Source organism: Brienomyrus brachyistius, chromosome 23, assembly GCF_023856365.1.
Source record: "Brienomyrus brachyistius isolate T26 chromosome 23, BBRACH_0.4, whole genome shotgun sequence".
Classification (NCBI taxonomy): Eukaryota; Metazoa; Chordata; class Actinopteri; order Osteoglossiformes; family Mormyridae; genus Brienomyrus; species Brienomyrus brachyistius.
The window spans coordinates 21,600,129-21,613,547 of NC_064555.1; the positions used below are offsets into that span (position 1 = coordinate 21,600,129).

General features: G+C 43.9%; 1 protein-coding gene across 1 annotated transcript; it reads left to right on the forward strand.

Moving 5' to 3' along the window:
* The first annotated feature begins 3,519 nt into the window (after positions 1-3,519).
* Positions 3,520-10,550, forward strand: LOC125719288 (uncharacterized). Its single transcript, XM_048993936.1, has 3 exons — positions 3,520-3,654; positions 8,447-8,565; positions 9,372-10,550. The coding sequence occupies exons 1-3, from the start codon at positions 3,648-3,650 to the stop codon at positions 10,227-10,229; spliced, it is 984 nt and encodes a 327-aa protein (XP_048849893.1). The 5' UTR covers positions 3,520-3,647; the 3' UTR covers positions 10,230-10,550.
* The last annotated feature ends 2,869 nt before the right edge of the window (positions 10,551-13,419 follow it).

Sequence of the window (13,419 nt, forward strand, 5' to 3'; positions counted from 1 at the left end):
AATAATATATAGTATTATAGGACATTATCCACTATAATTTAGAAAGTGCAAAATGAATTTGCTTTTTCATTTTTCTATTTCCTTTCATGTATGATTTACACATCTGCCGCCATCTGCTCTGGTGCCATTCAGTTTATCAGGTCATATATTTTGATACTGTGTCTAGAAATGGTGTTATATTTATCTCAAAGAGCAAAACTGTAGTTAAAATTAGCTAAACTCAGAGCCCATGCGCCAACACCAGCACGGTCCCATGTGCAGTCCAGGCTAATTTATATAATTCCTCTCTATATTTTATAACCAATCAGGACTCAGAATAACTGATAGAAATTCCAGTTCTTGGGAAAACCTTTTTTAAACTCTTTTTGATGCAATCTCTGCAGCGTTCTAATAGCAAAAATTAAGGTGTCTTTATTTTCCATTTCAACCTTCAATGTATGAATAACACACATAGTGACTGCAGTTACAGTGACTACAGAATTGCTCATAAACTTTGGATCCTTGATAAATGTTCAGCAGTGCAGAGTTTTTTTTTTTTTTCCTGGGAATTTGGGTTGTATCCGATTAATTTTATGCTGTCTGTGCAATTTGTTAAGCAATGTGAAAGCATTCAGAAAGAAAATATGTATGCATCTTTCAGCTGGCCCATGTGGAAAGAGGATGCTGTGGCCTTGATGGAAACCTACAACAGGGCGTTGATCTGTAGCTGCGGACTGGGACCTCCACTCCCTCAGCGTCACAGGAAGGAGGGAGGTGGCTCCGTACCAACAGACGGGCGCCCATGGGATGTTTGGTTGTGACTCTGTGATGTGGGCCAACAGTAATCATCAAACGTGACAACAGAAGTTCACTGGGATTTTCGCCATCCAAAATCAGAATTTTAAGAATTAACCACTGTGGTCCAAGCTTGATTCTTGTATGTGGAGTGTCTCACCTCCTTCAGTTCTTCTTTAGTCCTATTTATTTGTTTTTCTTAATGTGCTACAAAGCAGCTACGTGCATGAACTGAAACCTGTTTTTTTTTTTTTTTTTTTTGGAACGCTTGGATAACGAGGGTTATGAATATTTCAATATGAACATTTCAGTTTCCCCTGTCTTTGTTCTGCCTCTGAGCAAATGTAATCGAGACAGGATCTGCAGGTGTACGGTAGTTTTTATAACCAGTAGCTTTGAGAAATTCCGTCGATAAAGGTCGACTCCTGGGACACAAGCTGCGGTGGGGAAAACTGCATCACTTCTTGTTTGTTCAAATTAAAACCCAAATTGTACTTAAAAACAGGTAACTGACCTTTGGATTTATTTTGTTATTAATTTTCCTTCTTGTATTGCTTTAAACATTGTCTCAGTATCACCCCAAAATCTTTGAAACAAGAAGTTTAAGACGTTTATATTAGCACCACAAAGAACTGTAAATTATGTTATCCCTAACTAGACATAATATCACATATATTCATAGATAATACACATATATAATTATATATCATTAGCAAGTAGAAGTAAAGTAAAATTGAGAAAATTGAGGAAAACAAATACAATGTTACGATACAATATATGAACACTGATCGAGTGCAAACCTTACGACTTATTTGCATTATAGTTAAAAAATGATGTTCATATTCTAGAAAATCTATGCATTCAATTAAATATTACTATACGGTGTTTGAAAAGAAGACTCACTGTTAAGGGTTAAGCCTTTATCATTATATCAACCAAGAGTCGGTCATTGCGGATTTTTATTTTCAAAGGAGGGAATTCATGCCGGGACATTTAAGAACTTAATGACATGGTCACTCAGGTAAATTGTAATTGGTTCATTCGTATAACTGATGTGCTGAAAAGAAGCAAAAGTTATTATTACCAAAGTTGCTGTAGTATGTGATGCTGGTGCTGAGGGATGAAATTAGAGAGTAAAGAAGGTTAATTATGAATGTGATTGACCTGATTTTCTTAAGACAGTAGAAACAGAGCTGTTGTTATCGTAGCCCTTGTGTGGAGGAGGCGCTGAGGAGCTGACTCCTAGGGTGACTCCTCGGGTGACTCCTCAGGTGACTCCTCGAGTGACTCCTCGGGTGACTCCTCGAGTGACTCCTCGGGTGACTCCTCAAGTGAGTCCTCGGGTGACTCCTCGGGTGACTCCTCAAGTGAGTCCTCGGGTGACTCCTCGGGTGACTCCTCAAGTGAGTCCTCGGGTGACTCCTCAAGTGAGTCCTCGGGTGACTCCTCAAGTGAGTCCTCAGGTGACTCCTCGGGTGAGCACATACCACCAAACCTGAGGCTTTTGTTAACTCTCAGTTTTGACCTGTTGTCACAAAACGGACTGTCAACAGGACGCAACAAGTGCTCAATAGTTTGGGGGCTTTAAACAGACGATGTCTCATTGTCTGCCTTCTGCTCATGTGCTCTGCTGTAATAACATCTGCCAGAAACCACAACTTAATAGATTTAAGCTTGATAATATAATTTGTTCAATATCCTTAAAATGCCAATAATTTAAATTATTTTTTAAGTATTTGATAAAAAACAGTTTTGCTTCTTTTAACTTACACTGCTAGTATAGACTTTTATTAATAATAGAACTTTATAAAACTCACACTCATTTGCATTCTTTTATTTAGCAGGTGCTTTTATCAAAAGTGACCTACAACTGAGAAAGCAGGGGCAGCCAGTTCCTGGAGCAGTTGGGGGTTAAGGGCCTCGCTCAGGGGCACAACGGGTGAAGTCTCACTGCTGACCATGGGCCATGAGCTGGTGATCTCGTGTTCGTGAACCCTGCTTCCTAATCTGCTCATCCGCACACACCCCCCCAGGACTGAAGCCTTCTCCAAACATCCAAGCTTACAAAACATGTACTGGGAAGTTGTTATGAAAACAGATTTCTCACAGCGCAGTGCTTTCACAGCTCGTACTTAGTGTGTTATTGGCTACAACAATAATGTATTTTTATGAAGTGTACACCACTGCTAAGCTAACGCGCAAACACAGACTTCTGGATTTAAGGAATTCTCCACCCTAATTAACCTGAATAAGAACATGCGTGAAGCAGGTACTTTGCCCTAAAAAATAAATAGTTAATCCTGGCATGTCAGCACCGAAGAAATCAATTCATGTGTATCAATCAATTGACCTATAGGGCAGGTTCATATTCAAAAAGGTGCTGTGTGAGAGAGGACAATACGGCTGAACATCCGTGGCCGATCCGCGGACGTTTTACACACAATATGCACACAAGACCTGCCCTGTACAGGTCTGAGAGCTGCCAGTCTCATCGAACATTTACTGACAAACCGAAATCGACGCGTACATACGGTGAGAGTATCCTCCGGGCTACTGCACAGTACGTGGGGATAAAAAAAAAAACGCCACGACGAGGTTTGTTAAATTCTCTTTTTGTGTCTAAAAAGATAACTGACTCCCCCCCCGATCGTCTTTGCGGCGCAACACATAGCCATGAAGGGGGCATGACGCACAGCCGCAGGCTACAAAGTGGAAGGCAGAGCTCGGGGAGCGGGACAACGGCAGGGCGGCTTTTTACTGCCGCGGCACGTCTGCGTTTCACAAGCCCCCAGGAAAAAAAGCAGAAAATCTTTGAAGTGATGTGTGCATTTGGAGCATTCAGAACTACAACCTGATGCGTGGGGGGTGGGAGGATGGGAGGTAGGTACATGCCTCTCAGCATGCTAATAAGTAATTATGGTACATGCAAAATGATCTCCAAATGATCGAGGACACCAGCGCCCAGGGATTGCACAGTAGTAATTAAGTGTAATTACTGCTAGCCTAAAATGTATATGAGATAAAATGGTCCCAGCACACTTTGTGGGCCTTGTAAATATCATTTTTGAGCATGTAATGCATTTATTACTGCTCACTAATGAAGCGTGCAGCTGTGGTGGGAAGAGAAGTTTGCACGATCCAAACCCAGTTCAAGCTCCTTAAAGTGAAGGATTATGGGTTTTATGGTGTGAATGTTTAGAGCCTCTGGCTGTATTGTCAGTATTTCCAATTTAGCCCCGTAACAGTTACCACCAGCAAACAGTAAAGAAAGTATTGCATTTTAATTCCTCTGAATATATTTGTATTCTGAAAAGGAAAAAAATAGTTTTTTTTTTTAATATAAATGATAGCTGGATGTAAATTAATGCTTGGTATCCCAACGAAATAATTTGGCTCTGTATTCAGCGGGGAAAGTATTGAAGCTTACTTATCACCCCATCGGCTGCTAACGTCTTCGTTGGATCGTGGCGCCTTCGTTTTTTTTTTGCTGCAAAGAGACAAAAACGAGGGATTGGAACCTAGTGCAGGAATGCCAAAGGTCTGAACTATACAAATGACTTTTTCATTCCTTGATGAGAGAACCACTGCAGAAATAAAGCACAAAAGCATTTTAATCATACAACAATCAACACTTTATTTTTGATTTATTTTATTAAAACACTTTTTCTTTGGCAATAGCCCTGACCATAATGGATTCCATAATCAATCAATGTAATAAACGATTGACTTAAATTTTTGTCTTCAGACCCTAAGATGGTAATGGCTCATGTTCTCGGCTTGAGCTAGAAGATGAAAGCTCTGCTTGGGCCCTATTTGTTTCCATTAGGGCTGAGCCCTGCGTTTCGAGTGTTGGCTTTGATCTTTCCGCATGAGGCACTGGTGAATGGATAGAATCTCATTACTGTACATTTGTCAGTACCATCCACGGCGTAAACCATTTTTTTGTTGCTAAGAAGAGAGATTTCTGCGTTTCACCCCCCCCCCTTGCAAAAAAAATTGAGAGAACAGTTATTAATACATGTCGTGTGCCAGACTAGCTTAACTTTAAAATGCAAAAATCAAATCAGCTATGATAAAAATAATTGTTTACGCTGATGGCAGCCCGTGTGTCTGGCAGTCTTGGCTAATCTCAACTCATATCAATCCCTAATTGCAGGAGAACTTGTGCCAGATGGTGTATAAATGAGCAGCGGTGAAGATGATGAAATCCTCTCTACGTTTAATTAATGCAGAAAGGTTGCGATGGCGCATGCATGCTATACGCGGTGAAGCCACTTAGCGTAAAATTGGTAAACAGCAGTCAACAATGGCAAAGATGTGAGTGTGCAGGGTATCTATATGTGCATGTCAGTGACAGTGAAATGCCAAGGGCCGAGGCAACTGGTGCAAGGAGCCGCTGATTGTAGGCAGGGATTCGCAGCACAGTAGCAGAACACAGCTGACTCTTGAGGGTTGTAAAGGATGACTCACTGACATATGCCCACTCTACTGGACTCTTGGTTGATTTAGCAGTTAAATTAGTAATGGCTATGGGAATTAATGTACATTAGACAATGAACCTTTGGTACCATCCAACCAGGCCCGGGAAAGACCTCATTTGCTGTCAGTGGTGCCCCCACCTGTACGCCAAATACTCTAATAATAGTACAAGATGAGGAGCGCAGCTGCTTTTTAAGGGTCACATTGGGCTTGTTTTCCTGGAGAATCGCAGCAGGATAACGGCAAACGTGGCCCACAGACATCCTACACCCAGCGAAAAGCATAACCAAAACCATCTATTCCCGAATGATTTTGAGTTTAAGTTCTGAAATATTTCGACATTAGGCAATATCCAAAATATTAATACGTTATTTTCAAAATCCATTGCCATTAAAACCTTCGGTGATGACCTGTTGGGTCTTTAAGACAGTACACACACCGCACACTCTTCTTTCATACCAGGTCTTCTGGTACCTCCAGCTTATGCAGTACCTTGAGACCATTGGCTTATTCTGCCCTTGGTGGTGGGCCATCCCACTTGTGAAAGGCTTACTGACTTCCAACACTCCCAAACTGCACAGTTTGATTGTGCAGGACCTTAATAGTAACACGAATATCACTGTAATACACAAATAATACGATCCCGTCAAACAAGCTAGACAGCTTTGGGTTCTATTACCAAACTTCTGCTCTCCTCCCTCTTGCTCTCTAAAGAGGAGCCTGTTGTTTTTTTCCTCAATTGCTGACTGCATCCCAGCCGCATCGAAGATGCTGGTGATTCTTGCACTATTGCTAATACCTAATGCCTATATGTGAAGTTTCATCTACTGCTCTTGACTATATCGTGGCGGTACAGTAATTGTGAGATTGCCACATGCTATCTCAAATGGCTGTTTTACTCCTAAATGTGAATTGGCTATAGTTAAGAGGATTTCCCTCGTTTAGCTTTCTTTAGTTCTGATGGCTTCTCGGTGAGAGTTATGTACCCTGTCAGGTGTGAATGCTAAGTGAGAATGGCCTCCGTTCTTCCCCTCCTACACCGACTGCTTGTCGTAACACCACAGGTAACGCAGATCAGTAAACAGTGATCATCTGTAATTAATGGTCCTTCTTTGCAGGCACCTGGGGCAGGGTGGGCTCTCACGGGTCTCTGTGTCCCGGGGAGTGGCCCCAGAAGGACTGAGCAGTGTTCCTTCTGGGTATGAACGCGGCGGGCAGTGCACTCGCAGATGGCCACCGCGTACGGCGTGGCGCGCGAGATCAATGGCTCCTGCTGTCGCCGTTATGGTTCCTAATGCTAATGGTTATCGGCCTGATGGGTAGAACTGGGGGCTGATGGCTGCGAACCAGGCTCGGGGCTTAAAGACAGCTTTCAGTGCGAGGAGGACGTGGTCTGTGCTGACAGCCATACGAAGGATGAGTGGGGGAAAATTGAGCAAGGAAAAGTAAGGGAGAGGAGCCACTTTGCAGCTGTTGCCTCCCAACGAGCATTCAGTGGGTGTGAAACAGCCCCTGCTCGTCCCTCCACGCACCCCAGTAATTATGCTGTCAGGCCTGGACGTCAGGGTCCTGCAGAGGGGACACCATAAGAACAGTGGTGGAGGTAACGCTGACTATTCTCAGCATTAAGCCTGTAATTTTTTCGCGTCGCAAATGATCACGTTGGCCGAGTCAGTTGATGGAGAGGATTGGTTCTTTGCTGTATGAAAAAGCCTTTTAATAAACAGGTGCCGGAACGGACCCCGTTCTGCGAAACGTCGGCAAGCTCGTTGAAATCACCGCCGTTGTATTCGCATGGGGAGTATTACGTGTGAAGTTTAACTCCATCATTGTCTCAGCAGGGCTAGCATGATTGTTGCTATGGTATCGGAGCTGTAGTGGGGATGTGGGTCAAGCAAACATCGAAGTAGGATTCGCGAGGAGCACAGTCAATGTATTTATAATCGTGTTAAAAACCTAGAAAGTGTGATGTGCAACGCAGTTTGAGAAACTTTAGGCATTTTTTTTGCAAGCCCTCTATGTCCTGCAAATGTCATATAACAGAGCAGCTTTGGGACAGTTGGAATCGTTGCCGTGCATCTATGCCAACAGCCCGTATCAAAGATGGCGTTGGGCACTGTCAACATCTGTTGGAGCTCAGCAAAAAAGTGCCTTAATTCCGCTAACCTGGTTGTGTGGTTGATGTCATGCCAGGTTCTGCTGCAATCCGGGTGGGCCGGATCTTGTGACTTCCGCCAGGTCCTGTGAGTGTCGCTTTTATGTTCCTCATCCCATCGGGCCGCGGCACCACAGTCATTATTTAAGTGACAGACCAGAGGCGATGGACCGTGGAGAAGCATAACGAAGCCCCAATTTTTCACGCCCCGTCTGACTCTGCCTCTGCCGGCAAAGGCGGGATTTTACACAAGCATTCATTCTTTGTTTGTGATGCGACTACATCTGCTAAGATTTCGGACCTGTATCTGTGGAAATGCTTTCTTGATTCCCAGAAGAATGATGGAAATGCTACTCTTAGTTCTGAAGTACAGCGTACTTATGCTCATGAATAATTTGTGCAGTGCCCCGGGGCAAATGGGAACAATTCCATAAATAAATATGAATAAAAGGCCAAACGACTAAAGAATGGTGTGTGGAAGAATCTGTAACCTGGATGCTCTGAAAATAAATACATTTCTGAGAACAGATTTACGTGAAATATTATCTGCTTCACTTGCATGTCCCTCTGGAGAAAAATGTCTACTAAATACATTAATGTAAATGAAATTCTCAGCAGTAAATTCTTAATATTTAAATACGGCAGTTCTTTAAACGCCTGACATGTCTACAATATGTTTGTTCAGTATTCTCTTTACGTTTAGTATTTGCAATACATGAAAAATGAGCAGTTGGTAAGATCTCAAAAGCCACGGCCGTTTTATTAGTGGCCTTTGTCGCCATCTAGTGGTAAATAAGAATCGCATGTCGACTTCGGTCTTGAGATCATCAAACCACGAAAACAAAAAATAAAGGTGAAAAACCCTTTATATAACCGTCTTTAAAATCACGGGAAAGATCTAAAAGAACCCAATACTGCTAAGGACTATGAGTTATTCCAGGATTTAAACTGAGCAGAGATCACCCTACTTGCACACTGACCCCAATCTCTCTAATGATCTTACCTACTGGTATGGCCTTAAGCCTGTTCCTCTTACAGTGTCGCACTGCAAGTCTACATCGGGCAGCCAGAAAGAGAGAGTGGCTAACAATTTCGCTCCTTTCATCCACCGGCAAATGATTCGGCAAAATCAACCCTGTGAGATGCCCTCAAAACTGGTAAGAGCTGATAGTACTTGGATGACTTTCTAGCATTTGTACTTTTCTGGTATTTACAACACATAAAAAAGCTTATTTTTGAAGTTACGTAATTAATTACAGTAGATCATGCACGAGAACTTCCTACGATATTTTAGTTTTCATTATGAGAGTTTCCATTATAAATGCAATTATATGTGATTATTCGCTTGAAAGGTCTTTTAATGTTAAAATAAAAAGACTCTGACTAAGATTTAAATGTAGTATGGTTCTGGGCATTGATAAAAAATTGCAAACAAAATTGCCATTTTATTTTAGTATTTATTTATTTTTTAAAAAGCAAGTGAATTATAGAGAACTCTGCTCTCCAGTGACTTATGACCGTAGAAAAATGTAAAATGTAGGTTTACGAAATTTCTTGATTTTGTATTTATTTATTTTTTGCATAAAAAAAGTAGTCACAGTCCATTCTGAGTTGACAGGTACAGTGTGAAATTTGGGTACATGGATCTTGTGGGTTTAAACTCTGAAAAAGTAAACTAGCAACAAACTAATCAATTTTAAAAAGAAACAGTGGAATCCAGACAGATAATGCCATTGTATGACTGCGTTCTGAAATATGGGCCTGTGGGTATTCAGGTTCTCTGCTTGCCTGTGCATAGAAAATGCAGAGCTTAATGTGTCAGTCAGACTAATAACCAGGAACCTTAAATCCCAGGGTAACCTTTATGTTTGGCCCTTTCACCACCCGCTGATGGGTTTCTCCTACAGATTGATTGTGATGGCAGAGTCTATGATGATAAGAAGTGAATGTTTCTGTTCTCTAGGGAGCTACTCGCACCGGAAAACCACCAAGTGCTTCAGTTAAAAATGCTATGCCTCGTCTCAGCGGCCGTAAGCCAAGGATGGTCGCTAAAAATGGCACCAATTCAAATCCACCTGACCTCTGTCTGTCAACGGAGTCTAGGGAGAAGGCGGGGGCTCGGTTTACAGTCTCTAAAGCCCCCCACTGGGGCTTGGCACTCGGGGATTCCTTCCCAGAGCCGGAAAGGGAACACCAGCCACCCAGACGGCCACTGAAGTTGGCCCCACTGGAGTTCGGTAGAGAGGTGACAGAGTCCCAGAAGCAGAAGATCAAGGAGGGAATGCAGGAAACCACTGCCAGTGTAAGGAAGCTGCAGGCAGAGGAGCATGAGCCTGTCCTCAGGACAGCCAAGCCGAGTGCAAAGAACTGCTTTCCTAAGTCCCCAGAGCACTCTTCCCACAAGACACCTGGACAGCCCCCCAGGGCCCAAAAGTCCACCAAGTCGCTCCTGCCGGCATTCCAGGTCAAGCAGCACGCTGCACCATTGACGAGGGATCGCCCCCTCCCCCACGTGGCCCCTTCCCCTGAGCTCCACACTGGAGCTCCTGGCAGAGTTGTGGAGCAGAGCAGGCAGGAGTCCGTCGCACGGCCGGATGCCAGCCTGAGGTACCAGAGGCTGCGCAGGGCTAAGGGCGTCGATGAAGACCAGAACAAACCGGAAACACCGACAGCTGAGGATGACGGAAAGCTGCCCGCGAGGAACGCTATGGGCGGGCGCGCGGAGACAGTGCTGAAGGAGGCCGGCTGGACGCTGGGCCGGTCCAGGAAGCCGAGTCACAAGACAGAGATAAAGCCCAGAAAAGCCACCTTGGACAAATAAGCAACATCTGCCACTCAAGTACAGCTAAGGCTGCTAAGGAACAAATGAAAAGAAGCACATTTTAGTTTTTTCGCTTATTTAAAAAGAAACGTCCGTGCATTACACTATCCGTCATATGCAGGGTTACCATTCATAAGGATTTCATATTAAAGTATTAGTCATTTCTGAATTCTTGCAGCAGATAATTACATAGAGTATTGAGATAAATATGGGTCACTGAGAAAGGCAGAAGACTCTATTAAGGGTAGATGACATGTGTTACATTTCAGAAGGAAGACTGGGGGACATTTGAATAATGAACCAATGAGGCCAAGCGGATATTTGAGGACCAAATGTTAAAAATGCTGCTCAAGATGAATTAGCTGCACATTAGGGAATGTAAACTCTATGAAATATTAAAGTTAAACTCTTGATCAATAAATGCGTTATTGTGAATGTTATTGTGAATGTTATTGTGAATGTTAATCAACAAACCTGTTAGAGCTGATGTTGATACTCAGTCCTCAGAGCAGACGCCTGTTTTACCTATAGGAGGTTTCTGGGATTGCGACACTTTTTTTAGAGACCATGGTTTGTAACCAACATCCATCCATCCATCCATCCATCCATCCATCCATCCATCCATCCATCCATCCATTTTCTGTAACCGGTTGTCCTATTCAGGGTCCTTAGCCTATCCCGGAGGCTACGGGTGCAAGGTATGGAATAATCCAGGATGGGGCGCCAACCCACCACAAATTATATCCAACAGAAATTACATATACAAACTAAGAAAAACTAGAGATTTATTTTCCATTTCATCTGTTTTAAATTTGCCATCAATAGCTACAAAGCAATGCCTAGTCCATCCATCCATTTTCCAAACCGCTTATCCTACTGGGTCACGGGGGGTCCGGAGCCTATCCCGGAAGCAATGGGCACGAGGCAGGGAACAACCCGGGATGGGGGGCCAGCCCATCGCAGGGCACACTCACACACCAACAATGCCTAGTGAGTATAATAAAGTGTGGGTTTGACACCACAGCAGCCCTTAGAGTATTGAGAAGAGGTGGGATGGTGACTCACATGCCTAAAGGTGGGTGCCAGAATTGCTGGTAGTGTATGATGGGGCACATGTATGTCCCCAGCCAGGGTGCCCCCCAGCCAGGGTGCCCCCCAGCTGTGTGCCTTGTGCTGCCTGGGACAGGCTCTGTCTCCCCCTGCAACCCTGACTAGGATTAGTGGTTAGAAGGTGAATGGATGGATAGATGGTATTTGAATTATTGAAGAAATACAAGATTTAAAGAGTTCTTTACTTTTCATTCACATCTGGCTCTTCTAATTATACAAGGGCTCAGTTTGGTTTTTTACAAAAAGAATCAGCTACCGGAACATTTTCTTTTAATCATTTTCATTTTAGTTCATTTATCCCTGTGTCTGTATAAATGCCTCACCTTTTCTGAAAGGCAGAGAAATGACTGTCCGGGGCACTTATGTGATGCCTGATCCGTAAATGGTCTGTGCATTAATGCCCGTCTCATTAAGGAAATTAACTTAATTTAATGTTCATAATTTTATACGGGTGCAGATTCCCAACATTCAAGCTGGGTAAAGTTCATGTAGATAAATCTACCCTGATCTACCCCAAAGTCAGGTCCAATGGGCTTTATTGCTGTGCCATCCGTATACAGGATAGAGCGGCATGAAATAGCGCTCGCCCAGGGCCACAGTGCAACATACAGACGGTGGGTGACGGGGGGGTTCTTCTCTGGCTCCCCCCCCCACAGTCCAAAAACATGCTGAGATGAGTTAGTGCTGAGATATTGTCCATAGGTGTGAATTGTGTGTGTTCCCTGCGATGGGTTGGCGCCCCATCCTGGCTTGTTCTCTGCCTTGTGCCCATAGCCTCTGGCATAGACTCCGACCCCCATGACCCTGAATAGAACAAGTGGTTTCAAAAGATGGATGGATGGATATAAACCTGGCTTGAGCTAAAACACTTTTATTGGGCTGGCATTCACTGGCTGCTGCCTGGTGCAGCCCCATCCTAGTGTCTCCTCTATCAGACGCCTCTGAGGCACGTTTGCTAGATGTCTCACTGCACCCTGTATGTCACTGAAAGCGCAGATCTGCCGGGAGACATCGGCGCTGTTCCCCACGCTGCCCGCTGCGGCTATAGTTAGACGGCACAACGCCGGCTGCACCCCACCCTCACTGACGGACACATGTGCACCTCTCTGTCTCTGTTCCCTGTAAGCAGCGCAGAACAGAAGCCTTGTGATGCAAACCAGCACATTTTTGTGGCCTTTTGTTTTTTGTCTTGACTTCTGATTCCTCATGTTTCGCATCAGTAAACATCTACCTTTCCTTGTCGCGTGTTGCAGTTCTTTTTAAATGCTCAACCTCACTTCACAATGCCCTACGAGCTGTCCACTGGTCATGATAGATGGTATCAAAATGGATTGATTTCATGTTCAGCAGTTCAGCTTTCGGATCCTTTTTGAGAGTATGACGTTGTCATCGCAAACTTTTTGCAGAAGGGGGCGCCTGAGAGCCTCTTACTGGTGGTAAGACTCCTCCAGTGAAGGATCTGAAGTGGAGAGGCTCATGTCTAAGGACCCATTCTCCAAAGCATTCCTTCGTGATAGTACACCTAGCCTATATCTCCCAATGAACGGACAGAAATGAATGATATCGCAATCCACACTTTGTACTGCAAATATTTGATTAACGTCACCATTTTCCTTTAATGAAAATAGACTAATTACTAGTGTTATTATAGTTTTAGAGTGACTAGAGTGGAATCATGTTACTCCTTTGGAAGTACAGAATATCACTATGAGTCTGGCGGTCCACAACTTATAACAAGGACAAAGAATGAAAATGAATGAAAAAGGGAAGTTGATTGTCCTCCCACATCCATATAAGCACTTCCCCCATTGGTGTGGAGGTCCACGTGTGGGGACAGATGGACACGCCGGTCAACGTGCCGATGTGGTGTGGGTTTCCTAAGTACCATGCCGACTGCCTGGCTCTCCGGGCAGCACTTCTGCTCAGTGCCATAAAGACAAAAATACACAGAAAGTTAGTCTATAATTGGACCGAGCCACCATCTTTTTTTATGCCGAAGAGCCTCCCAGTGAAACCCTACACTTTGACTGTGGTCCCTCCCATCTGAACCGGCCGTCCAGAGGATGGCGCAGAACCTCAC

Coding starts and splice junctions, on each gene's coding strand:
- LOC125719288 (XM_048993936.1), top strand. Junction 8,566..9,371: donor GTGAGATGCCCTCAAAACTG/GTAAGAGCTGAT, acceptor TCTGTTCTCTAG/GGAGCTACTCGCACCGGAAA.